Below are 25,321 nucleotides of genomic sequence, written 5' to 3'. Positions count from 1 at the left end.
ACCATGCTATCAGACTGGGCAAGCACGTAGCCAGAACTTTCTACCAGTTGCTGCCACCCTGATTGCCGTTGTTGCTGCTGCCACCACCACCACCACCACCGAACTTGTTCTCGGCCATGCCCATTAGTTTGCCCTTGAGTCCTATATAGGGAACGATTAGCACCGTCAGGCATTGAAGATGAATATGGGTGAGCTTACCTCCACCTGAGCCTCCGCCCGATTGGTTACCTGAGCCTCCGCCAGACTGGTTGCCTGATCCAGAGTCACCACCGTAGCCTCCTCCAGAGCCGGAGTCACCACCCATGCCGCCTGATTGTCCTCCTCCGTAGCCTCCTCCAGAGCCGGAGTCACCACCCATGCCGCCTGATTGGCCTCCACCGTATCCTCCTCCAGAGCCGGAGTCACCACCCATGCCGCCTGATTGGCCTCCACCGTATCCTCCTCCAGAGCCGGAGTCACCACCCATGCCGCCTGATTGTCCTCCACCGTATCCTCCTCCGGAGCCGGAGTCACCACCCATGCCGCCAGATTGGCCTCCTCCGTAGCCTCCAGAGCCGGAGTCACCACCAGATTGTCCACCTCCGTAGCCTCCGGAGCCGGAGTCGCCGCCTGATTGGCCTCCCTGGCCACCGCTCATGCCACTGTCACCACCCTGCACAGACACATTAGCATGCTGTCAAACGCGGTCTCAGTAAAGACGTCATGACTTACTCCGTAGCCTCCACCCTATGAGGAAGAGAAATTAGTGAGCTGTCTATTGGAAGTGAGGTGGGCACTCACGGATTGTTGGTCATCACCGTATCCAGACATGTTGATTAGGTTGGTTGTGAGGTTTTTAGATTTTGGATTGGTTGGATTGTAATAGGAAACAGGATTTTAGATTGTGGGAATGCTGATGAGAAGATTGAAAGGTGGAGGAAGTGAGTTAATTAAATATGAAAACGAATCAGGCGGGGTCGTATCGAAGTCAAGGAAGGCGGGGCAAGGGTGAATTGAAAGTCACGACCCCACGGATGACGAATTGACGAATTCAACCGATCGACCAAGTTTTGGCGGGGCGCAGCTGCGGGTTGCAATTTCCCTGCATCAACATTCTCAGGGACACGGAGTGGAATGCAAAGAAAATCTGCGTAATTTACCCCTCCAACCTCCAACAACAATAACAAAGAGCCCCGCACCAGCCGATACGATCGCTGCAATATGACGCCCTTCCCCTGAGCTACTCCGAGGCATGCATTTCTTGGCCCAATGGCTTCACTGGCTTTCTGCGTGAGGGTCCTGAACACATCACTTTCAGCTGGCACGCTCATGCATAAAGCCGTCTCAGAAACTTGGCATGGGCGCGGCAAGAAATGCTTCGCAGTAGCGCTGGCGCATCATCGCCTTCTTTTTGCTCCGAGCAAAAGGTTCGTCGGCGGCGAAGGCAGAAAGCAATAAGCAGGGCAAATCCTTCGCTTTTCCTGGCTCCAATCGAGATCAGAGCCCGAGGTGCATCCTAGAGTAGGTAGGTAATTATGCGGCATTTGATCCCATCCGGTTTTTCAAGGGGGCTACTCGGCCGCCTTTTACTCGCTGCTTTTCATAAGTTGACGGAGGGCTCTGGGATAGAGCCGTTGCCACTGGGTCATGCACGGTTTCTCGATCCTGAGAGGTTCAGCTTGGCTACCACCTATTCAATCAAGTCCACAAGACTGTTCGCATAGCCATCAACTACCGCCTCGACAGTTCGAAGAAGAGAGCAGCCGTATGCAGGTACAATCAATCGCTCTGCCTTGGGAGGTCTCTTATCCCTGACAGCCATGGCTGCAAGAGACCCTTTTCATGATCAAAATGCGCTAGGCAGATGACTCCAGTAATGTACTTTGAGGGGAAGCCTTTGAGCCTTCTTCAACGAACAGCGGAATTGATTGCTTTCTCATGTCCTTGCAAAAGTAGACATCTCATCGAACATACTTGCCCTGCATAGTTGTCAGCCTTGGCTAGCTCGGCAATGATCCAACCTGCTTTCAGTGACTACTTACCATAAATCGTTTGTGGAAGTCTGACCGAAGCAAATCCTAATGACAGCAATTAGTTTAGGCCGGCGTGATTGAAAGGATCACATACATTGACAAATTCCTTCTTGCCTTTATTCTCGGTACCCCTTGCCTGGTTCCTAAATACCACATCATCGTCCCATCTAGAATGATATAAGTCAACGATGGTTTGAGCTAATAGGCCGTACACAGACCTTCGTTTGGTCTCAGTTTCTTTCGTCGGCATCAAAAGAGGATTGCCAAGAGCAATGTCATTCTCTCGCTTCTCTTGCTCTGCTGATGCTTTCTCGCGCTCCTAGAAGGCAAAGCTTAGCAAGTATCATGGAGCGGATTATTTTCCTTCCCCTCCACACTTACTTCCTTTTCTTTCTGTTCAGCCCTTTCCCTTTTGATCTTCTCGAGTTCCCGCAGCAGCTCGGCGGTCTCGTCCTCTTCATCGTCACTGTCCGGTTCCTCAGATTAACAAATGACTCAAATCCAAGCCTTTCTTGGCATACCTATCTTCTTCGCTACTATCATCGCTCTTAGAGCCATCCGAGTCTGCGTCGACATTCCTGGTTTCCTCTAGTACACGCCGTCTCTTTGCCTGTAGGTCCTCTTCTTCTCCATTTTCCCCAGGACCATCCTCTAATCTGCGTTTACTGGATATGGTAGACTCCGTAGTCTTGGCAGCTGCCGGATTCGTCTTGGAAAAATGTGCAGCTTCAGCTTCGAGGAGCTGGGCTCTGAGGTCTCGTACATAAGGGTCGGCATCTCCTCCTTGTCCGGACTGTCTATCTGGCTGTTAGTTTACGCAGTAGGAACATTACGACGAGCATACCGAATTTTGAGCTGGGTGTGTGCTGGGAGTAGTCGCTGGTGATATGCTACTCCCCGCTGGGCGTCTTTCCCACGGGCCTGTTTCATTCAGCCGCGTCCGTGCGAAGAGGATATTGAAAGAGCTTACCGGATCGAACGTGGGCCTATGAGCTGTAGCATTGTAAGCAAGATGTCACAGCCTGATGTCCTCCACTACTCACCTGTCGTCATCTTGAGACTCGCGTAGATATTTCTGATGCTGTAAAAAAGGATAAAGCAGTGTTCCCTCGGTTGAGCACTCTAGTTCTTCTGCCAAGCCTTTTCAGCCTTACGGAGTTTGATCTTCACAGAGATTTCAACCGCCCGAGAGGCTCTCTTTTCCTTCAATGACCAAGGGACCAACTGTACCAATGAAACCCCTTGCACTGGACCACAGGAATTACAAGCGTTCTCGCTCTTAAAGCTCTTTTGTCGAGCTGGCGATCTAGAATGATGGTCTTGAAGATATTGTACTGGAAAAGCTGGAGGTTTCTGTGGAGCAACACCGCCCTGGCAGCAATCAGAAAGCAAATCCTTGGAGCAAGAACGGCTGAGCCACAGCAGGAGCAGTATCAGAATTGTTCCTCTTTCTTGCTTTCCAGAAGATGCATCCGATGCGAATCGACCAGGACGAGCAGGATACTGGCATTCTTCATTCAATTGGAGCGTCCATTATGTTTTCCCTAAATGCCATGATCATCATAACGGCACCCACTTATCGTCAATGCTCTAAATACTCCCATCAGTATATTGATCATTTAGCGGTGCCTACAAGAAATCAATGCAGTCTTTTTTTCGCTAGCGGTACCTTATTCTCCCAAGGCGTGCTGTTAGATAGATCCTGCTTACATACTCGCCGTAATCGGACGCTGCCATGCAGAGAGAGGGAGACGAAGAGCTCTATGATTACTTTCAATTGCCTCTCATCGCAACCAGTCCCCAGTCATCCCTCACGCATACTCATCTCCCTTCATCTATAGGTTTGCGGAGTCAGCCTTCCCACTTCAAGGTACAATTCCGAGCAATGAGATGATCATTGGGGTATTAGACCATTTGCTCCGAGACCATTTCTTGCAACTCAGAAAGGGTTCCAGAGAAGGAAGGATTGGCTCCAAGATGTACATACCCATCCCAACTGCTTCCACATATTCAATTTGTCCCATTCTTTAGTGAAGCTATGTACTTTTCCATCTTGTACCTCAAAGATAGCAGCAGCTGTCCATTTCGCCTTCTTTCCGCTGGGCTCAATGCCATTGTGAGGCTGCCCACAGTGACTACCTTCAGCGCTGTACCTTAGCAGCACATGCCCTTCTTTCGCAAACACGATGTCGTAGCTGATGATGTGCAGGTCGGCGATAGCGGACATGACCTTTGCGTGGGAGTCCGCATAATCAAGGGGCGCTACGAATATACCAGTCAGACATATCCGATTCCGGATCGAGGATTGAGTAGGGTACGGATCAGGAAATAAAGGGCTGATGAACTTGCTTACTATGGCAGGTCGGGAAAGTAGTAGGGGCGGCGAAGGTCGAGTTTGGGGTACAGAGATGCGAAACGCTGGAGCGACCTTTGTTGTTTTCGGGCGAATAGGCGGTTGACATGTAGTCCAAGACCACAGCAATATTTTTCTGGCACAAGCATGTCAGAGAGAGAGAGAGAAAGAGTTCGGTGTCACTCATGATTATTCTACCTTCTCCTCATCTGTCTGGGCGGTCGAGACCTTGATTGGAGGTTGCCAGCTAGACATTTTTCTACTACCGGGTGGAATGGTCATACTATAATTCATCTGCTGAACAGCAAAAAGTCGGCTCTTGGATCATTGAAATGCTTGCTACGTCACTACTATACTAAAGTTTGTATCACTTTACCGTACCTCGGTGCTCCCTTTTATAATCGAGTACTTCCGTATCTTGAACAACCTATCTTCGGTCCTTACGCGCAGTACGTACCCAATGACTAACGGAGCGAGTACTCTACATTTGGGCAGTCATCTCAAGCCTCTCTAAGGAGAGTCTTCCCCTTTCATGAGCTAAGATACTTAATGTTCCAAGTGCTTCTGAAGGGCCACTGCTTGTCCACGACCAGAGGTCTGACAATAATTTATTGTCAAGTCATGCACTTGAAGAGAGCCTCGAGAGTCTCACATGCCACATGTCACATGTCACATGTCACAACTTGATGGCATCAAACTTTCAGCAACCCCGCGGTACGAGTGGAAAGCTTGGCGATAAATTCCCCGGCCACGAGACAAGGGAACGACGTTATGATTCTTCCATATTTTTCTATTTCCGGCCATTCCTCACTCGAATCTTTTTCTTCTTTGTTGCTCGTCTGACTCGTAGTGAAAATTCACGATACATGATACGTGACACGACGGTCTCTGAAACTGCACTGCCTTGTGTTTCGTCTCCGCGTCTACGGCTTACGCCTGTTCTAGTACGACCTTATCATTCCTTCGTTGGCTCGCTCGGATGCGAAACACCGCAAAGGATTTGAACGTGTTTGGGACCTGTTACACTCAGCCTGCTCCGGGCGGCTCGACAAGTGTTGTTGTGACCATGGAAAGTAAGATATACGCAGTTGCCTGCACCTCGTGCTTGCATGCTCTGCTGATGCGAGCTTCATATATTTACGTCGTCGTTCACTTTGTACCATATGAGGACTGTACCCACGATGACTGACAATCGACCTGGTAGAAACCTCCGTTTGAGCTTTGCTCCCATTCGCATCCCCCCTCCATTCACCATGCCTCGATCGGCGTCCTCCCACGTCTCCTCTCAGACTGTCGATGAAGAAGATGAGGAGGATGATAATATCATATCTCAACAAGCTGGCTACATAACACCCACTTCGCCTGCAGCTGCTCGCCGTCTCCATTCTGCTAGGACGTCTGAGCTGGACCTTCGAAGACGCATGCCTTCTAAACGACATTCATATGACGAACACTCGAGCCTGCTGGCATCTGGGGATGGCAACATGAGGAGTTACACGGCGCCCAACACCGGGCGGCCGCGCTTCTCAAGACGGTCGAGTCAAGGCAGCCTCGGAATGTCTAAGAATCACAGCAGAGCCAGCTCATGGGGTTTCCACCTAGCAAGCGCACTTGGCTCAGGGCGAAAGTTCACGGAAAATGGCATGGGCGAGTCCAAAGCCTCAATATTCATGGACGAGCGAGTGTGGTACGATCAGTTTACGTCGACGGATTGGGTGCACGACAGCATCGCTGATGCCTTCCGAGTACGTGATCTTCGAGCACGGAAGGACCTACGAGGACGCATATTCGCGTGGTTTGACGGAGCCCAAGGCTGGATACTTGTGGCTATAATTGGATGTATAACCGCGTGCGTAGCGTTTTTCGTCAACATTTCAGAGACTTCTATTTTCGATTATAAGGACGGCTATTGCAAAGAGGGCTGGTACTTCAGCAAGAGGAAGTGTTGTTACGGGCTGAATCACTGTCCCTCCTGGGAAAGCTGGGGAGAACGTATGAGTATCACTGGCATCGAGAGGATGTGGATCGATTTCATAGCCTACGTTTTCTTCGTGGTATTCTTCGCTGTCGGCGCCTGCTTCTTGACCTTGATCACTAAGACCGAGATACCATCAGCATTCTCACTCTCCACCCTGGACGAAAACTTGGGCGCCGACAAGCAGAAGCACCGTGGAGAATCCGACGATATGAGCCAGAAAATCAGTTTAAGTCCCACGGGGCCCGCAGTTGTTGATGAAAAGCCTGGAACCATGGTCTACTACCCTGCTGCAGGAAGCGGTGTTGCTGAAGTGAAAGTTATTCTCAGTGGCTTCGTCGTGCACGGTTACCTGGGGCTTCGAACACTTGTTGTGAAGACTTTCGCCCTCATCCTCAGTGTCGCATCTGGCCTTAGTATCGGCAAGGAAGGTCCTTATGTTCATATCGCGACTTGCGTAGGAAATATTGCTTGCAGATTATTCTCAAAGTACAACCACAATGATGGCAAGCGGCGAGAGATTCTTAGCGCCAGTGCCGCCAGCGGTGTCGGTGTCGCGTTTGGGGCCCCCATTAGCGGTGTTCTTTTCAGTCTCGAGGAGGTTAGCTATTACTTTCCGCCCAAGACGTTGTTCAGGACCTTCTTTTGCTGCATCGTAGCAGCTCTTTCGCTCAAATTCCTCAATCCTTACGGCACTGGGAAGATAGTCATCTTTGAAGTACGCTACGTTACTGACTGGAGGTCCTTCGAAATGTTTGTCTTTATACTGCTTGGTATTCTAGGTGGTGCACTTGGTGCACTGTTCATCAAAGCATGCAGACTATGGGCCCGTACCTTTCGACGCATCCCCAGCATCAAACGGTGGCCGGTCCTTGAAGTTGTACTCGTGGCGTTAGTCACTGGTCTAGCCAGCTTTTGGAATCGCTACACCAAGCTCGCAGTCACAGAACTTCTCTTCGAACTGGCCAGCCCTTGCAAAGATAACACATCTGGCCTCTGCCCTCAGCATGGAAGCGAGATTCTCGGCATTGTTGGATACCTTTGCATTGCCTTCGTCATCAAAAGCATCCTGACTATTATCACTTTCGGCATCAAGGTTCCTGCCGGGATATACGTTCCTTCCATGGTTGTTGGTGGTCTAATGGGACGCATTGTGGGCCACCTTGTCCAATACCTCGTCTTTTTGCACCCCGATCATCCAATCTTCGGTAGCTGCCCTAAAGGCGGAGATCTGGAAGGCTGCATCACCCCCGGCGTCTACGCATTGGTTGCCGCAGGTGCAACCATGTGCGGCGTAACCAGACTATCCGTCACCCTTGCCGTCATCCTCTTCGAGCTCACCGGAAGCCTAGACCACGTGCTCCCCTTCTCCCTCTCAGTCTTAGTAGCCAAATGGACCGCCGACGCCCTCGAACCTCTCAGCATCTACGACCTTCTCACAGACATGAACTCTTACCCCTTGCTCGACAACAAAATCCGCCCGATCTTCACCTCAGATCTCGGAGACATCACCCCAAAAGTCCGCTCCCATCGCGTCATCGACATCTCCAACTCCCCCCTTGTCTCTGCTCAAGCTCTCCGCCGCAAACTCGAGTATCTCCACGACGCCGGCGAAATCGACGGCGGGCTCCCTGTCATTCGTCATGACATCCTTGTGGGCCTCATACCTGCCCCGGATCTCCAATTCGCGCTCGACAACCTCGAAGACGAAGAGCAGTCGTTGTGCTTGATGGCCACCAACGTAACATGGCATGGAAACGTCGAGGAAGAAGAAGAGCGAGAACCGGATCCTACCGATTTCACGCCCTATATCGATCCGGCGCCTGTGGCATTGGACATCCATTCGCCAATGGATCTTGTTTTTCAGTGCTTTGTCAAGTTGGGATTGAGGTATATTTGTGTGCTGAGGGATGGGCAGTATGCAGGGTTGGTGCATAAGAAGGCATTTGTGAAGTATGTCAAAGAGTTGGAGGAGGCTGGGTCGACGGATCCTTCGTGAACGGGGATATTGCGCACGACTATTTGCGTTTTGGGGGTTTTGTACCCTTTATATCCTGTCCAACCGTATTTAGCGTTTGCATGTTTGAACCATACCTGAGCGTTTTCATTTTAGCATTGTCATACAGGGTCGTTCATTGGGGATTGGCAAAGACCATGGCTTTGTATGATATTTTGGGCATTTTTGGTCCGCATGTTAGCACATTACGTTTGCGCTTTTGGGTCCACGGATGAAAGTTACTAGCATTTCACCCATGATGAGCTTCCCAGCGTGTTCAAAAGTCCACCGTTCTCGCTTCTCACCACCGTCACCGCTCATTCTCCGCCCTCAACTCCCTACTCATCCCTCCCTTGTCCCTCCTTTTCGCATCCTTCGCCAACGCTCCATCCATGGCCTTGCCCAGCTCCCTGACCTTCCCCATCGCCACCTCCACACATCGCAGCAACACTAGCGCATCCACCTCCCCTCCTCCCCCTTTCTGCACCAGACACACTTCCCCCTGCGGATTCGCCGCGACTACGATTTCCCCTTCACTGCATTGCTGCTCCATCAACGTCGCGTCCACGAGCCATTTTTCACCCGATTCGAAGAAGTTGAGGGTCACACAGACGGGGTGGTGGAGTAGGGCGAGCGGTACCGGGTCGCGCTCCACGGGGGTGTAGACGGTCAAGTCGCCGCCTTTTACGCTAGCGTCCGGGATTCTGTAGTGCCGGAGTGCGGTCAGGGTGGAGAGGCAGCAGGCGTCTATGAGACCGCCGTCGTAGTCGAGAACGTGGATGTCGGCGCGGAGGGCCCATACTTTTTGGCCCGCTACCAGGCAGAGGGACTCGGTCGATAGAGCTTGCGAGCGCCGGAGGGAGGTCTCGAGGATGCGGGAGAGGTGCGTTTCGAGGTCTGATTGGCTATGAGATGGATTAGCCTGGTCATCACTGAGGGACAAGAGTGAGGGAGGGCCGGATGCGGAGTGTGTAGCGTAGGGAGGAAAGAGGGAGAGGTCTTACCCCAGACATGGAGGGGAGGAGGATCCTTACCGGCCGGATTCGAAGGCGGGGGATGCGAGGGGGGAGAGCTCGGTTGTGATGGTGAAGATGCCGTCGAACTTCCGGTCGGGGCGGGGAGCTGTTATGGAGGCTGAGATACGTGTGAGGACTCTATGGACGGGTCAACGATTGCCACCAGTCAACTGATTCCACGTCAAGAGATGGATACCTCGTCTTGCCCAAGCGAACGTCTGCGACGCCGTAGTCGTCGCCGAAGGATATGTCGAGGTGGCGGTAAGCATCAAGGGCGCGGCCATCGAGGCGAATGTTCTCCTGGAGAGCTTGGAGGAGAAAAGCGCGGTCGTTGATGGAAGGTTCTGCTTCGCGAGGCATGGCGATACGAGTTAGAGAATGGCGGTGATGCTTGAGGATCGGCAGTGATCGGTTAAAATCCAAATCCAATTTCAATTCCAGGGACAAGTTGCCAAGACTTTTTTTTGAGCACGGGGAAGGGAGTGAGAGACCACCGAGCACGCACCCGAGGCGGCGAAGCTAAAGTACGCGTACAGACAGATCCGCAGCATTGCCGTTAGCCTAGATTAGCATAAGTCTAATAGCCGTTATCGCATGGCAAATGGCGATCTTCGGAGTACATTCATGTTCTTATGAATTTACGAGGGGGTGGAATACCGGGTGGACGCAGGGTCAATACCCAGTTATTAAGAAGGCTTACTTGTACGATCAATTTTTTGCTTGCAAAATTTACACTGTTGAAATTCTGAGCAAACATGTCAGCAACAGTTTTCCCGTGGTAAATATAGTTGTGAAGAAGATACGGTAGGTACTTTTTGTTGGACTCGAAGACTGGAGTTGGCCTGAACGTGTGTCCTCGAGGCCCGAGTGGTGAGGGGGGAAATGAGGCCAAGGCAGGCTAGTCACTAGTCCGAGCCAAATTTGCATTGAAAAGATCGGTAAGAATAAAAAGGAAAAAGTATACATGTACCTAAAATTATGAACTCTTGGCAGATACGTTCTTGGCAAAAGAGGATACGCATCTTCCCCGGCTAGGTCGGAAGGGTCATGATGACTTTGGCTCCTTGGCTTAAAGTACGAGCTGAGGCGGCAAGAGGAGAAATAGAAAGAGAAAGAGAAAAGAGAAAAGGAGATTACCGTGTATATCATTCTCTCTATCATCTTCCTCCGCAGTACTTAACTTATACACACAGAAAGCAGAAAACAATTTCCTCCTCTCCACAATTCATCTCAAGAGCTGCTGCTACTGCTCTTTCCTCCCCCCCGACTTCGTGATAATTCCCCATATTCGGACTCGGCCAGTTCTGGAAACACCGAGGGATATTGGACAGGGAAAAGGCTTTTGCCGGTCAAAAGAACGTGCAACTTCATGTTCAGCATCCCTATATCATCCCGACACGCCTTTCACCAAAAATATTCGCTAATAGTACTATCTCCTCTCACGTCGTATGTTGTCACCCTCACGCTCGGACGATGAGATGACATAATTGTGCGTTTTATTGACTTGCTGCAGCTCGGGCAACAACAACAACAACATTACAACTTTCACATCCGACTTCCGCAGAGTACATCAACTCTCAATCCCCTGACTGCCATTTTCACTTCTATCTCACTGTCGCTTCTAATCAACACTCGGTGTTGGCCTTCGTGTCTATTACTTGACCATCGCCCGGCAAAAACCTTCTAGTCGCGTGACCCCCGGTCTGAGCAGGTCGTGGAGGTGTGGAATATCGCGAAGACTATCTTATGGGAGAGCTTTCATCATGACGACGAACCTTACAATACTTGAAGTCCCGCCGGAGTGGAAGAGCCAGCCTATGTATCATCTTCCTCCATGGGGAGAGCCATTGGTACCTCTTGTTCCCGTGTCTTAGACAAACACCTCCGGCTAACAATGCCTCCAAGATTGTCTTATCTATCCTGGGTGGAGCTATGTTTCTGACGCGGAGAAGGAATTTTCAAATCCTCGGGAAGCGGAAAGAAGGATACCACGATTCCTACCTAGACTCCGACTCCTCCAACTCGACCGAAGACTTGCTCTGGTACGATTCGGACCACGACGATGACTCTCAAGATCCTCTATCAGCGTCCAAGCATCTCTCCAAAAGACGGACGTGCTGCGGACTCGTCATCAGCACCCCGAACTCCTCACGCTTCTCGGAACACATACACAGCCGTGTTTTACAAAAGTTTCCATTCTTGGTCGAGATGTTCTATTGGATCATCACCTACCTCTTCTATCGACTGACAAAGGTTTTTTCACAAATAATATTTACCAAATCCATTATAGAAGTCGCTCAGGCGCACGGCCTGACAATCCTTGAGTTCGAGCAATTCAGCTGGGCAAGCTTTCTTTTCCCGATCAAAGAGCACAACGTGCAGCACTGGTTCATGCAAGGCCATCAAGATGCATTGACCGTGCTGAATCGAGCCTACGCTCTTATCCACATACCTGGCACCGTAGGGTCCGTCGCTCCCTTTCTCGTCTCTTGAATGCCCTACCTCCTTTTCTTCAAATATCGTCTAACACCTTCAACAGCTTTATAGCGTGGTACTACTACATCGCGCCCTCACACTCTACCTTCGCCACAATTCGCCGTACCCTCACCCTTACCAACCTCTTCGCCTTTCTAACGTTTACCCTTTACCCCTGCATGCCTCCGCGCCTGCTTCCGCCTGAATATGGGTTCCTAGACTCCGTGCGCCACGACAAAGCAACTTCGATCTGGATGAGCGGCAACTTTGTCAATTCGCTCGCCGCCATGCCGAGCATGCATTTCGGCTACGCATTCGTGATTGGCTGCACCATGATCTACCATGCCGGTATCTTCAGAAGAAGCTTGGAAAAGGGGGAGACGAAAAAGTCATGTTTTTGGAAATCCATTTACTGCCTCATCGGGCTGGGATACCCGAGTATGATTCTAGTCACCATTGTAGCGACCGCGAATCACTACTGGATGGACGCGCTGATGGCGACGATCGTGGCTTGTGCCGCTTATCTGTGCAATCGGGTCTTCCTGACGATGCTGCCGCTGGAGGATTTGCTGCTGTGGGTGTTGAGGCTTGAAAAGCCCATCCCATCCACTGGCGACACCTTTCGGCAAAGAGGTGGAAGGATTTGATGTCTTTGGCATGTGTTGTGTTGTATAGCATTGCGGCGAGGCGAAGCCGAAGGATTCGACTCGGCGTTTGGAGCGCGGTTCTACGGCGCAGAAGGAAGACTCTGATCGGACGCAGGAGACCCATCATAGAAAGCGGTGAACGAGTGAGCGAGCTCGTGAACCGGACCGTCGAGGCTTCCTTGCAGTGACCATACCCAGGACCGTAGCGTGTCATGAGCGAATCTCTACCGAGATTGATACCAATTGCTTTTTTTTTGGGGCAAAAGCTGGGAGAAAGCATAGCTTGTTGTACAGCTGTTATTGATAATACTATGGTTACACATTCCTTCGCTCTATCTGTAAGACTTTGTCCGGAAATGTACTTTTGTATTGTGACAGACGGCATCAACATCAATAAAGAAGAAGCAGATCGTCTCACCAAATTTTGCACCCCTCTCCCCTCTCCCCTCTCATCAGACATGCCATCTCAAGGACCTCCGTCTATCTCTCCCCCCTAGCCCTCTTCCTCGCGCTGCCCTTCCCGCCCTCCCCATCATCCGCCTTCCGCCTCCTCTCCTCCCGCTTCTCCTCGGCATCCAGCACAAAACTCAGCACGTCAAACGCAAACTCCGGATACTCCAAACACATCTTCCGGAAAGTCCCCTCCGTCTCGTGCCTCAACACGTGGCTCCTCTGGCCCCAGAAGCTCGCCACCGGTTTCCGGATCGTCGCGTCCTCCCGCCCCGTGTGGCTGTAGACGTAGCGCGCGTAGGTCAGCTCGGCGACGGCGGTGGAGGTCACGAGGTGGATCTTGGAGTGGGAGAGCGTTTTGAGGGCGGGCATGGAGAGTTTTTCCGCGAGGGTGTACACCTTGGCGTGTTTGAGGAGCTGGTCGCCGGTTTGGTCGACGCCGGGGGTGGAGGGGTCGCTCTGGAGGCTGCCGGAGGGGAGTTTGTGGGGGAAGTATTCGCCCGTGTAGAGGTATTCGAGGAAGCAGGATGTGGCTTCCAGGTCGTCGTCTTTGAGGTCGATGGAGTGTTTCTTGAAAGGGGAGCGGTCAGTGGGGGAGAGGGGAGGGAGCGTATGGGGTTCGGACTCACGGGAGAGGCAGAGTCCGGCGCGATTGCGTCGGCGAAGAAAGGCGATTTCACGAGGAGGGCTTGATGAGCTGTGAGCTGGGTTGCGGCGTCGCCGGAGCCGATGTGCAGGGTCACGATTGGGGATTTGAGATAGCTGTGGAGATCAGAAGGCTTCGACTCAATCGCATCGTACTCTCTCGGGATACTCACTCGACGAATGTGACTCGTGCAGCAGGTGTCTCCGCTTCGATGGCAGCCTCATCCTCCGCTGCCTCTTCCCCTGGTGCGTCGTCGCCCGTCTCTCCCACTTCCATGACATCGGCGCTGTCACCACCTTGCATATCGACGTCGCCGGACTCGTCTGCGACTCCACCTGAAATGCGCACTTCGGGGTCCGCCATAACTCGGTGTCTGTGCGCGAATAATTCTGTGTTCGCAATGAGAGTTCCTTTTTCTCCCGTGCGACCGACTTTTTGCGCAATCGATTTGAACGAGTGTTAGGTACTGCTTAGTGAAAAAGGAGTACCGAATCACCAGGAGGGAAATACGGAGAAAGTGACAGTGGTAGGAGAAGAATCATACAAGATGTATATAAGAAGGAGATGGCTGGAAGATTGTTCGAGAGGGCCAGCGTCTTAGCCTTATACATACTTTAGTGGTCCTCGAAGACCTTCCGTACACCGTACACGGGAGCACGGTACCTGGAGCTAGCGATACGCTAAAATCACTCGGCCGCGGGCTTGGCTCCTTGGCGCTCCGCTGCGGGCAAGTGGAGACGAAAGCGCGGGGAACGAGGGAAGATAATAGTCAGTGATCTTTATTCTTTCCGAAACAAAGCTGTCTTTGGATCATCTTCCCCTCCCCAGATACCTTCCATCTTTCTGTCTCATTCGCAACCATGGCAAGACCACATCGATTCCGTACGTGTAACCTCAAATTTACCACGGGCTTCGCTGATAATCAGCACAGCGAATCCCGCTCTTTTGTACCTCACCCAGCTCATTCTCTCTCACATGTCGGCTTATAACCTCGACAGCATCTGCGATATCCAGGAAAAATTTCGGCCCGCCATCTTCGAATATGGCAAAGTGTAAACTGGTGGCCCCGGCAGAGTCTCAGCGTGCATTGCCATACTGATAGACGCCCTCAGCATCTCCACGGCACAAAAGATGATTCGCGCCTGCAACACCCTCTCCATCCCCGTCTACGCCACCACCCAATCCGCCTCACGTCTTGGTCCAAGTCAGTCTCCTCGACCCTCTCCTACCACTCTTTTCCTCGCTCACACAACCTCCAGTCTGCTCCGAACTCAACGACCCACCCCTTTACACAATCGATAAAACCGCCTTTTCAATGCTCGTCCCTGAATTGCGCTACACCCTCGCCGAACGCTCGCAGATGCCTTACCAAATCGCCATTGTAGGAATTGAGACGCATATATGCGTTACGCAGACAGCGCTAGATCTGCTGAGTGAGGGACACAGGGTGTATGTGCTCACGGATGGAGTGAGTAGCTGCAATGGCGGGGAGAGGGTTGTGGCGCTGAGTCGGTTGAGGTAGGTGTGGTGCTGTGTTCAGAAAGAGTGAGGATTAAGTTTGATGTGTTATAGGGCGGAAGGAGCGATCGTAACGTCGAGCGAGAGCTTCCTGTATGAGTGTATGGGGGATGCCAGTATTCCCGAGTGAGCTCACCTGTCCAATGCACATGCCTTGGGAAAGAGCGAGATGGCTAAATCTTGTGACTAGATTCAAAGCGATCGCTGGGCTGGTTAAGGAAACGAAAGAAAGCACTAGAGATGCTGTACAGACGTTGTGTAAAATGTAAAAAACTAGACTGACGGAGAGAATTGTGTAACAACGAAAGCTCGAAATGTACTTTGATACTGGCTCTGGTACTGGCGGTATCTAGGAGCTTGCTTAGCATATTATGCCTGAATTTCTATTGTACATAATATTGCACAAGCCGGTGACAGCTGCAAGACGTGTTGATAGCTCCTGCACAGACTGGACCCTAGAATGAATAGAACTCTCACTCGGAAGGCCCCTGTTTCTGCTGGCTCGGATTCAGCCAGCCGAACGCAGAAGCTCCGCCAACTGGATTCGACGACCTGGGCTTGTTTGTCAGAGACTGAAAGGGGGCTTTGGCATCTCCTGAGAACGACCTCTGATCCGTGGCAGGACTTTGATTCTCGTTGTTTTCGGGCTTACCAGAGTCACCAAAACGTGAGGGTGCGGCGTCAAATCCTAGCGGCTGCTGTTGTACAGAAGTCGCACGAGACGTGTTCAGTCTTGCTGGTCTGAGTACCTTCATGCCCCTAGCCCGCCCCGCTCGCTGATAGCCAGTATTCGATGATGAGCCGGCGGCTAACGGGTCTACTCGGGTACCTTGGGTAGAGTCTCGTCGCCAGGAGCCCCATATATTGCTACTTTCGGATTTTGTCGGAGTATCAGGCGTGGTGCCATTGGTCATGCTCTCCGAGTCCTTGAGGTCATTGTTTACCAAAACCGAAGATGTTGACTCGCTATTGCCACGATCTGCTATCGTTTTCCTGCCTTCTCCTATCACTGAGGGCGACGGAGCCGCAGGTGGAGGCATAGCGTTAGTCGAGGTTTGTGTCTTCGTCTCCTTCGGTTGGTCATCAGGTTTTCCAGTTGACAGCTCTACATGCGCCTCTTTCGCCTCGCCATTGGCTTGAAAGATCTCGCTCGCCGGGCCAGAGACGTTTGCAGAAGGGGACCTCAACGAAGTGTCTGATGCGATGGTTGTCTGAAGACTCTGGAACAAAGTTGCGTTCTCTGGCCGGACCAAAGGCACAGAAAGCTTATTGCGGTCATCGTCAAATAACGTTAAACGGTCAAGAGAAAAGTGAACGTCACCGTTGCGAGTACGAAGCAAGTCGCTGCCGAGGAAGATCTGAATCGCTTCTGTCTTACACTGTAAGTCTTGAACCACGAATGAGGTCGTAAGAGTAGGTAGCGATGGCGCAGGACTACTCGAGCGTGATGACGACTGCTGTATGGTAGCTTCAGGAAGGTACACTGGAAGCTTGATCATTTTTTGTCCTTCACGGTCAACTGTGATTTGATCTTGGTATCCTAGACGGTTTATCAAATCGACGTCCAGAATAGACTTGTAGGAGCCCGTGCAAACGGAAGCGTAAAGCAAAGACTCGTTGGAGAAGTTTGTATCCAGCCAGCAGCGAATTATTGAAGGGACATGTCCCAAAAGGAAGAGACCAGGAGGTGGGGCCAAAGGAACGAAGGGAGCCACAGTGGCGGACAATGGACGGGTCTCAAAACCAAAACTGCTTGCTCGAGCTGAATGTGTAGAGCTTTGCCTGCCGTCAGACTTGTGTGACGAAGAGCGTTCGGTCATCGGATGACTGCCAAACGCACTACCGGTTCGCATAGGGAGGAAGTCCGAGGAACACCGAGAGCCTTGACCGAAATGACCGTGAAGAGCGCTCTCATCGAAGCGCACACTGTTCGCTCTAGAAGCAGCGCCCCTCCTCGGTTCGTCCTCCGTGTCTAAATGTAAGCTTCCGAGCATACTACTAGGCTGGTCTTGATCAAAATTTTTGAACGCTTCCGCAGCAGGATTGTAACCGTGATCTGGAGTCAAAAATCTTAGCAACGCCTTTGCAATGATGTGGAAAACGTGACATACCTTGCTGAGGAGTCCCATTCAAGACGCTAGGATAAGGCGATTGACCACCCCACACGGACTTCAGACGAGGATCGCTGTCCGAACGTTGCTCGAGACGCAATAGTCGGTCAGCATGCTCTGCCTGTGTCGCGTACACATTCTTCATCTCGTTTTGCAAACGCCAAAGGTCGTTTTTAGAAGCTAGTCCGAACTGCGGATCCATCCCCAGCAACCTTCAACGTAGGGGCTTGGACAAGCCTATCAATGTTGAGGGCGTTTATCTGTGTCATCTATGCAATTTCGAGCTCGTAGCTGTGTAGATGTCCTAGTTGGTTTTATTTTCCAAGGCAGTTAAGCACGGTCGTTGGTGTAAATGTTTTATACGTGCAACCGCGCCAGTCTCCAGTCTCCAGTCTCCACCTCCCTCCCTTTTGCGCCTCCGGCGAGAGGCCGTCCACCACCTGCTTCAATGTCAGTCGAGGTGTTCGAGCATTGTAGGAATAATGTACCTCCAACTCGAAGATGAAGCCGCTTATGACGCTGGACTTGGCTTGGTCTCTGTGCTCGACTATGTAAGAGTCCAAGTCTTCGGCCTTCGGATTGCCGCCCACGGCCGTGCGGAGGCACCAATGAGCAGACCACTTCTACAGACAACCGTGGCTGTGTAACACGATTGGGATCGTCTTTGGAAAGTCCTGATATTTGGTCATTCAAATGAGCAAAACCTTCCTTGAGGTGTAAAGGCGTAACGTGGGAGATTATTGAAAGAGGGAGCACTCGTGGTCAGTCGAGTTTTGAGATGATGGTACTGAAAACTAATGTGTTGAGCAAAATTGAATCTGGAGTATTAAGAGTCAAAGCAACCGTGAGATTGTAAGTTTGAAAGGGTGGATGTAGGAGGGGTTGTGGATGAAAGATGAAAGTGAAACTCAAAACGCCCTTCCCTGATACTACGGTGAACCACAAGCGCCGGCAGCGTGCTCGTCGTTCACAAATACAGGCTCAGGTAGGCATTATCGAGTCTAATCATCGTCATGCATGTCACTAAAATCGGATGTGCATCTACTTTAGCTGCGGACATCTGTCTGCGAGATTTGGCCGATTCAAAGGCCTTAAGACAAGGCCAGACCTCTTCTACTGCCCCCGCATTTCACTTCTCTTGACGTCCCCTAACCGGGTCAAATTCGCAACATGAACGCTTACAAAATCTGAAAGTCATGTCACTTATCAATAGAAGCTAGGGAATGGTTCTGTCCGGTAGCGACTAGGCCCATCTACGGTCAGTGTACCTCTGTACATTGTAGACTTTGCATATATGCGCGGCCTTGGCGAGGCTGACATTACTTCATGGGCCGTAAAGGCTGCTATCAAAGATCAAGATATGTGCCAGGTGACGCTCGCATTCGCATCTGCTGTCTCCTATACAAGCTGGAAGTTTCCCTGGAGTAATTTCCCATCAGGCCATTGAGTGTTTTCTTATTCCAGGCAGCACTCGACTAAGCATTGGCTAGAGATATGGAGACTATCAATGAGAGCCATGCTGCACCGGACCTAGCAACCTCCCTTCCTCAGCTTCCACGACCGCCGAGTCCCTCTGCAGATCGAGGCATTGTTCCTGGCACCGAATCATCCCTCACGGACTCAGGCACCTTGCCAAATGCGGATGACATCGACCTTTTCACCTTGAGTCCCGTGGCAGCTTTGAGGATGCTCTGTAGCACAGTCGAGACTTTGGTCCATATTACCGGCGACGTCCCACCAACCCCTCCAATCAGCCCGCCAAGCACTCCAAATCTTGGGTTGATACAAGCTGAAAAAGAGAGCGTTGCTCGCCATACAAAGGAACACAGGCGTCGACAAAGCGGGGGCGCAGAGAATACGGGAGACGTTGACGGCGTGCCCGCAAGGGCCAAAACTCCAATTGGTAGCCCTGAGGCTGGCCCCTCAGAGCCTCTGCACGTCATTGGGTCAAACATGGAGCCCCTAAATATCCAGTGCGTTATACTTTCCGAGGCAGTGCTTCCCCATTCATGCTGGCTTATGAGTCGTCCGACTTGTCCAAAGAGTTCTCTGCTCCTAAGACATATCTCGAGACTCAGGAAGCCTCCCAAAAGAGTGATGCTGACTCCGAAATCATCAAGGCATGGCGCTATCATAAGAAAGTTCTATTCGAAGAAACCACCCCCGATCAGTCTAGAAGAATACCTCTTGCGATTGCATCGCTATTGTCCAATGTCAACAGCCGTCTATCTTGCTACAAGTCTCTACATCTTCAAACTAGCAGTGGTGGAGAGAATCATTCCTGTAACTTCTCGTAATGTTCATCGCCTGGTGTTAGCCGGCCTTCGAGTGGCAATGAAAGCATTGGAAGATTTCAGCTACCCACATCGACGATTTGCAAAAGTTGGAGGTGTCGGCGAGACAGAGTTGGGAAGATTGGAAGTCAGCTTCTGCTTCGTTACCAACTTTGAGCTGAGAGTTGATAGAGAAGGCTTGCTGGAACATGCTAAATCAATCAGGCATAGGGAAAGTCTGTACAGACCGCAAGAAGACCTTCGGCCACAACTGCCTACGCGTGACTTGGTCGCCGAGCAGTCCAAGCCACCGACAGTTACGGCGGAAACTCCTGCTGCCGCATAGTGAGAAAGATGTTTAATTGCTGGCCTAGCAAAACATCCGATAGTCATACGCCTTTGGAGTCAATTCTCAAGTGGGATGGCAGCTATGGACCTCCACAACCTCCAAACCTCGAGGACATATAACGAAAGTCTGACCCAAGTTCAATGTATCTCGTTGTCCATTTTAGAGAGTTCCGGACCCCGCAGCTGCCCTCAGAGGTTCTGGATCAACAGTTGGTCAATCGGTCTCAATGTGACACGCCACCTGGACCCGGAACTGCGAGGGCTCCACTGCGACACAGCGGTGATATGGACAGAACAGCAGAGTATCTGACAACTCGCCTGGCATCCGCTCAAGGAACATCATCATAGGAAATGCATTAGTTGTGGCCTCAGGTTCGTCTCTTATACGAGTATCTCGACACCTTTGCTCTCTAATCCCCGGAATCACCAGGTCCAGGGTCACAACCACGGGGAATGGCTTTTCTAACAGGGGTTCCAAATGTACTGGGAGCCTGGCTCGAAAGGATGAATCCAGCGATACATGTAGAGTGGGCCTTTTAAGTGAAGCTATAATGACGGGAGTCTGATAGGGCGTCACAAATTGAGTTGATTTCATTTAGTTGTCCCTATGAAAATGTATGAAGCATCAAAAGCGTCGGGCCATCGTACAGACATTCGTAGTTCACCATTTGCTGTAGAAAACAAAGCAGGACCTGTGGCGAAGGCTTAAGACAAACTGGGCAATGATTAATTGGTAACGCGGGACCGCTAAGCCCAAAACGCTAACATAATCTTGGCTGACTTCGAGGTTCCACCGGTCTAAAACTACAAGCAAACAATTCATGTAATCAACATCAGCGCCCACAGCGATCCTCACGATCCTAACGCCTGCTCGTGTTCGCAATCTAGTAGACACTCGGGTACACCGTCGCCTAAGACACACTCGTTTCCCCGTATCTCTCATCAACGATGCTCTTCCGACTCCTCCTTCTCCTAGTCGCCGTGGCCCCTTATGCCTTCGCTGACGTTGAATTTACGTCTCCTTCCGCAGGTGCTACAGCAGTGGGAGGTCAATTGCTGCAGGTTGCATGGAAAGATTCCGGGACTTCACCGCCGATAAGCGAACTTCAATCATTCCAATTGTTCCTCTGCGCAGGAGGCAATGACGCGGGCAGCTTTGTGTGTATTAGATGCTCCTGAGCAAAGATACAAATAAGCTTATAGTGCTTTTGCTGATACGGAGTCGGGGTAATAGATTCAGTTGACTTCACTCGTGGCCAATGGAGTATTCAGTTCTGGAAGTGCATCGTCAGGAACAGTGCCCGCCAGCATCGGAGCAAGTGTAAAAAACGCATAGTAAGATGATATCTCTGCCGCCGAAAAGCTATGCTAACATCATCCATCAGCTTTCTGAAGATGATTTCTGCCGGCACTGGCGGAACGGTCACTAATTACTCTAATCGGTTTTCTTTGAGTGGAATGACCGGAACCTTTCCTGCCACAGTCACCACTGGTCTCTCAGGACTTTCAGGAACCGATGGGCCGGCAACGGAGAACAACTTTGCTGCTGCGGGTGCCAATGCTGCAGGTGCCGGAGGCCCTGTAGCTGCTGGCGCTACCGTACCATATACTCTACAAAGTGGACCCATCCGATACGCCCCTATGCAAGGCAAGCCTGGCACGAAGATCACCGCGAAGAATGCTAGTCCCCAGTACCCAACGAGTTCTGTGAGTATCGCCAAGACCTGGCTACCGACGCCAAAGGCGATTACTACCCAGACCGTCAGTGCAACATATAGCACTTCAAGCCACGCGAACACGGTAAGCAACTGCTCCGATATGGGTCTGGTTCTGCAAAGGTATCCTGCTAACGAACTACTTAGGCTGCTGCGGCACCTGGACCGATGAATGATATGCAGAAATATTTGGCTCGTTGGAGGGATTGAGAGAGATAGCTTTTCGCTGTCGGCTGATTTATGTGCTGCGTTTTAGCCAGCGTACGATGCATGTTTATAGACGTATATTATACGGGACTTTGTGACTATTGCATGATCTGGCGTTGATGTGGGCATTTCCAGGCGCTATTAGACCTCTTCTGGACCTCGTCTATGGACATACAATAAATATCTAATTTACGATTTTGCTTTTAAAGAATGATATCCTTCGTGACCAAAGTCATACCCCATTACAGCAGACGACACCACTACCTCATCAACATTTGGACATCTCATTTGCCACCGCCAAAGATATCTAAACCCCACAGTCTGCTCAAACTTTCTTCATTTCACTCCACTACCACCATGAAACACCACACTTCAATCTTAAAGGGCAAATACCCTGCCAAAGCCCACTGCGCCAAAGTTGCGGCATACCTCAAAGAGACGGTCAAAGATGACAGCCCAGCGAGGATATATATTCAGGGGCAAAAGACTCGCATGATAGAAGACAACGACGAGCCCCAACCTTTCAGGTCTGAGTATCTCATGGCAAGAGCTCAAGTACCGGCTGACTTACACAACTCAGACAGCGTCGTCATTTCTTTTATCTCTCTGGCTGCAATCTGCCTGACTGCCATCTCGTCTACGACATCCCCACCTCCACTCTCACCCTCTTCATCCCCCCACTTGATCCCTCCTCCGTCATTTGGTCTGGCTTGCCCTTGTCCCCAGACCAAGCTCTACACAAATATGACGTCGATCAAGTTCGCCCTTCATCCGAACTCTACGACCACCTCGCACCCACTCGAAAACCCGGATCATCCGCACCCCTAACATTCGCAACCAAATCTCACCTCCCATGTGACCAATACGAGCAGTCATATTTCATGCCCTACAACCTTGACGCCTTACACACTGCCGTTGACGAGTGCCGAGTTACGAAAGATGTATATGAAGTTGCAATGTTACAGAAAGCCAACGAGGTCACCACCGCGGCTCACATCGCCGTGCTCAAGAACCTGAAGCATAAACGTAACGAACAAGAGCTGGAAGCCGTCTTCACAGAGCGACGGATAGCGCTTGGATGCACAGAACAAGCTTACCACGGCATATTCGGGTCAGGACATAACGCCGCTACATTGCATTACGTCGCCAACAATCAGCATTTACAGGGAAGATGGAATCTGTTGGTTGATGCAGCTGCGGAGTATGATTGCTATTGTGCCGATGTCACGAGGACGATGCCGTTGAACGGGACGTTTAACGAAGAGAGTGAGGGAATTTATCGAATCGTGCAAAAGATGCAGGAGGAGTGTTTGGGAATGTTGAAGGCAGCGGTGACGTGGGAGGATGTGCATGTCAAGGCGCATGAGGTGGCGATCGAGGGACTGTTGGATCTGGGGCTTTTGAAGGGGGACAAGAAAGATATCTTTGACTCCAGGACAAGCGTCGCTTTCTTCCCGCACGGACTTGGTCATTATTTGGGTATGGATACCCACGATACGGGAGGTCATCCAGACTACGAGGACAAAGACAAGATGTTCCAGTACTTGAGGGTGAGGGGGACGTTGCCCGAGGGAAGCGTCATTACGGTGGAGCCAGGAGTGTACTTCTGTCGCTTCATCATCGAGCCATTTCTTAAAGACGAGAAGCACAAAGAATTCATTGATGAGAAGGTGCTGGAAAGGTACTGGGATGTAGGTGGTGTAAGAATCGAAGGCAAGTCTTGCTCAAATATTTGGACGTCCATTTGCTGATTGCTTTTTGTGCAGATGACATATTGATAACGAAGGATGGTTACGAGAATCTAACGACAGCACCGAAAGACATTGACGAGATGAAGAAGATCATCAACAGCTAGAGCGAACAATTACCCTCTTTGTGAAGACACCTAGATGTATTGTTCGGCATATCTCATTTCTCAATCTACGCTGTCACGGAAATTTTCTGGCTAAGATCAAGTCCCACCACTCCCCAACCAACCCCCATCTCCCTACCCTCCTAACCCTCTACACCACTCCCTTTCCCCCACCCCCCTAACTACACACCCACTGGCAAGCAACAGATCATCAACCAGCAGATTGAAAATCAACTCCTGGTAAATCCTCTGCCCTACACAATATCTCGCAATGGCCTGCAGAATCGCCACCACCCGATACACCTGCAGTCTTTGCGTGGAGCTCGGCTGGGCATTGTAACTGATATATATCCATACGGGTAAAGTATCGAGGGCCAACTTGGCGGAGTCGACTGCCTGGTATGGGTCTCGGGCGCCGAGACCGAGGAGGAACTCCAGGATTGCGGAAAAGATGCCGATGTCGGGGAGCGGGAGGCCGGTGAGCTGGAAGCGGAGGTCGTATTGGATGTCGGTTGGGGTTGAGCCGGGGATTGTAAGGTTCCGGGCTGTGGTGTCTGACGGTTGAGTGATCGACAGCGCACGTTTCGGCTTCTCTTCCCAGCCGTCCAAGCTGCCGTTCCCACCCCCCTGCTCACCCCCAGCCTCCAGCACGCCGCCAGGTCTGTTCCTATTACTCAGGCTCCCCAGGTACAAATCCTCCCCCAGCAACCGCACTTTGAAGTCCAACCCCCATATACTGGGATCATGGAAGAGGTTGATCGGCAGCTGTTTCAGCGCCCACATGACATTGCTCCTCACCGTCAACGTGGTCGGCGCATGCGGGGCCGATCGCAGAACGATCCGGACCGGGGTTTCGGCGTCGACGTATTCGAAGTAGGAAAGGCGGGCGTCGAAGGGTTCGAGGGCTTGTTGGGCCAGGGCGGCCACGAAGGCGAGGGCGATGTCCGCGGGGGTGAAGCCTACGCGGATCTCCGGGGTCAGCGCTTTTGCTCCGAGGCAAGAAGCCAGGGTCGGGAGACACGGGTGCAGGAGTGCGAGGGGGCATTTCGCTCCCGGATCATATCTTGCGATCTCGGGTTTTGGGACGGATTGTGAACGATGGCTCGGGGGTATACGTACGGTCGGGGGAAAGCTCGCCGTAGGTTAGGCTGAGGGAGGAGAAGCGGGAGGGGAGGAGGTTGGGGGAGGAGAGGGCGAGGGAGGTATTGCTGTTGGGGCTCTTGAGGTTGGTTTGGGGATATGCGTGGACTCCTTTGGCGTACGTTGCGAGGAGATACGAGATCGATAGGGCCTGCCATAGGCAACGGCCAAGGAAGGGAACGTGCATGACACAGGTGAATACTGCATCAGTTCGCTGATAACTCTGCATGCAGGAGAGTCATGATGGAAAATGGGGGCGCATCTAGGTCTCGCATGTCGCTATAGGATTGGAGGGATTTCCGTGGACCTGGATTGGGTCTGAACAGAACTGCGAAACCGACGGACTGGTTCCCCTGTGGAATTGTCCCGTATAACGGCGGAAAGCGCGTTTGAGAAGGACTATTCTAAGCGCCCTGCAGACTGAGGGAGTAGAGGTAGAGACGTATCATATGGAAGTGCTGGCTATCAACGTCGAGACCCGCTACACACATACCTTGCTGGATCCGATGAAACAGGCACCGCCGCTCGACTCCACCCAGTACTGTTCGATAGCCTTGTTCTTTGTCTGATTCTTCTTCACATCGATT

At 51.5% G+C, this 25,321-nt stretch overlaps 12 protein-coding genes across 12 annotated transcripts; 6 read left to right on the top strand and 6 right to left on the bottom strand.

Annotated features, from left to right (window-relative positions):
- Positions 1 to 40: 40 nt before the first annotated feature.
- HO173_007244 (uncharacterized protein) lies at positions 41 to 810 on the bottom strand (the record flags this gene model as incomplete). Its single annotated transcript, XM_037309148.1, has 4 exons — positions 41 to 141; positions 199 to 652; positions 712 to 726; positions 781 to 810. The coding sequence occupies 4 exons, from the start codon at positions 808 to 810 to the stop codon at positions 41 to 43; spliced, it is 600 nt and encodes a 199-aa protein (XP_037164009.1).
- A 1,130-nt stretch (positions 811 to 1,940) lies between these two features.
- On the bottom strand, positions 1,941 to 4,620 carry HO173_007243 (uncharacterized protein; the record flags this gene model as incomplete). Its single annotated transcript, XM_037309147.1, has 12 exons — positions 1,941 to 1,958; positions 2,022 to 2,057; positions 2,107 to 2,331; positions 2,394 to 2,478; positions 2,534 to 2,809; positions 2,857 to 2,933; positions 2,983 to 3,005; positions 3,056 to 3,093; positions 3,834 to 3,847; positions 4,000 to 4,274; positions 4,366 to 4,501; positions 4,564 to 4,620. 12 exons carry the CDS (start codon positions 4,618 to 4,620, stop codon positions 1,941 to 1,943), a joined length of 1,260 nt encoding a protein of 419 aa, XP_037164008.1.
- Positions 4,621 to 5,546: 926 nt separating this feature from the next.
- Positions 5,547 to 8,339, top strand: HO173_007242 (uncharacterized protein; the record flags this gene model as incomplete). Its single annotated transcript, XM_037309146.1, has 1 exon — positions 5,547 to 8,339. The coding sequence occupies one exon, from the start codon at positions 5,547 to 5,549 to the stop codon at positions 8,337 to 8,339; it is 2,793 nt and encodes a 930-aa protein (XP_037164007.1).
- Positions 8,340 to 8,646: 307 nt separating this feature from the next.
- On the bottom strand, positions 8,647 to 9,712 carry HO173_007241 (uncharacterized protein; the record flags this gene model as incomplete). The annotated part of the gene is made up of 3 exons (XM_037309145.1): positions 8,647 to 9,241; positions 9,371 to 9,490; positions 9,549 to 9,712. The coding sequence occupies 3 exons, from the start codon at positions 9,710 to 9,712 to the stop codon at positions 8,647 to 8,649; spliced, it is 879 nt and encodes a 292-aa protein (XP_037164006.1).
- Positions 9,713 to 11,115: 1,403 nt separating this feature from the next.
- HO173_007240 (uncharacterized protein) lies at positions 11,116 to 12,474 on the top strand (the record flags this gene model as incomplete). The annotated part of the gene is made up of 3 exons (XM_037309144.1): positions 11,116 to 11,202; positions 11,258 to 11,817; positions 11,892 to 12,474. 3 exons carry the CDS (start codon positions 11,116 to 11,118, stop codon positions 12,472 to 12,474), a joined length of 1,230 nt encoding a protein of 409 aa, XP_037164005.1.
- Positions 12,475 to 12,954: 480 nt separating this feature from the next.
- HO173_007239 (uncharacterized protein) lies at positions 12,955 to 13,933 on the bottom strand (the record flags this gene model as incomplete). The annotated part of the gene is made up of 3 exons (XM_037309143.1): positions 12,955 to 13,494; positions 13,554 to 13,686; positions 13,743 to 13,933. The coding sequence occupies 3 exons, from the start codon at positions 13,931 to 13,933 to the stop codon at positions 12,955 to 12,957; spliced, it is 864 nt and encodes a 287-aa protein (XP_037164004.1).
- A 497-nt stretch (positions 13,934 to 14,430) lies between these two features.
- On the top strand, positions 14,431 to 15,357 carry HO173_007238 (uncharacterized protein; the record flags this gene model as incomplete). Its single annotated transcript, XM_037309142.1, has 7 exons — positions 14,431 to 14,452; positions 14,502 to 14,517; positions 14,569 to 14,622; positions 14,683 to 14,774; positions 14,830 to 15,088; positions 15,143 to 15,214; positions 15,279 to 15,357. 7 exons carry the CDS (start codon positions 14,431 to 14,433, stop codon positions 15,355 to 15,357), a joined length of 594 nt encoding a protein of 197 aa, XP_037164003.1.
- Positions 15,358 to 15,561: 204 nt separating this feature from the next.
- Positions 15,562 to 17,344, bottom strand: HO173_007237 (uncharacterized protein; the record flags this gene model as incomplete). The annotated part of the gene is made up of 2 exons (XM_037309141.1): positions 15,562 to 17,144; positions 17,200 to 17,344. 2 exons carry the CDS (start codon positions 17,342 to 17,344, stop codon positions 15,562 to 15,564), a joined length of 1,728 nt encoding a protein of 575 aa, XP_037164002.1.
- A 1,349-nt stretch (positions 17,345 to 18,693) lies between these two features.
- Positions 18,694 to 19,818, top strand: HO173_007236 (uncharacterized protein; the record flags this gene model as incomplete). The annotated part of the gene is made up of 2 exons (XM_037309140.1): positions 18,694 to 19,172; positions 19,320 to 19,818. The coding sequence occupies 2 exons, from the start codon at positions 18,694 to 18,696 to the stop codon at positions 19,816 to 19,818; spliced, it is 978 nt and encodes a 325-aa protein (XP_037164001.1).
- A 950-nt stretch (positions 19,819 to 20,768) lies between these two features.
- On the top strand, positions 20,769 to 21,745 carry HO173_007235 (uncharacterized protein; the record flags this gene model as incomplete). The annotated part of the gene is made up of 4 exons (XM_037309139.1): positions 20,769 to 20,978; positions 21,055 to 21,155; positions 21,206 to 21,620; positions 21,683 to 21,745. The coding sequence occupies 4 exons, from the start codon at positions 20,769 to 20,771 to the stop codon at positions 21,743 to 21,745; spliced, it is 789 nt and encodes a 262-aa protein (XP_037164000.1).
- Positions 21,746 to 22,099: 354 nt separating this feature from the next.
- HO173_007234 (uncharacterized protein) lies at positions 22,100 to 23,597 on the top strand (the record flags this gene model as incomplete). Its single annotated transcript, XM_037309138.1, has 3 exons — positions 22,100 to 22,269; positions 22,323 to 23,455; positions 23,509 to 23,597. 3 exons carry the CDS (start codon positions 22,100 to 22,102, stop codon positions 23,595 to 23,597), a joined length of 1,392 nt encoding a protein of 463 aa, XP_037163999.1.
- Positions 23,598 to 23,729: 132 nt separating this feature from the next.
- HO173_007233 (uncharacterized protein) lies at positions 23,730 to 24,921 on the bottom strand (the record flags this gene model as incomplete). The annotated part of the gene is made up of 2 exons (XM_037309137.1): positions 23,730 to 24,553; positions 24,714 to 24,921. The coding sequence occupies 2 exons, from the start codon at positions 24,919 to 24,921 to the stop codon at positions 23,730 to 23,732; spliced, it is 1,032 nt and encodes a 343-aa protein (XP_037163998.1).
- Positions 24,922 to 25,321: the final 400 nt, after the last annotated feature.

This window comes from Letharia columbiana, assembly GCF_014066305.1.
Source record: "Letharia columbiana isolate WasteWater2 chromosome Unknown Sc0000023_s0, whole genome shotgun sequence".
Taxonomy (NCBI): domain Eukaryota; kingdom Fungi; phylum Ascomycota; class Lecanoromycetes; order Lecanorales; family Parmeliaceae; genus Letharia; species Letharia columbiana.
The sequence above is the reverse complement of the archived record's forward strand: the minus strand, read 5'-3'. Positions and strand labels throughout refer to the sequence as shown.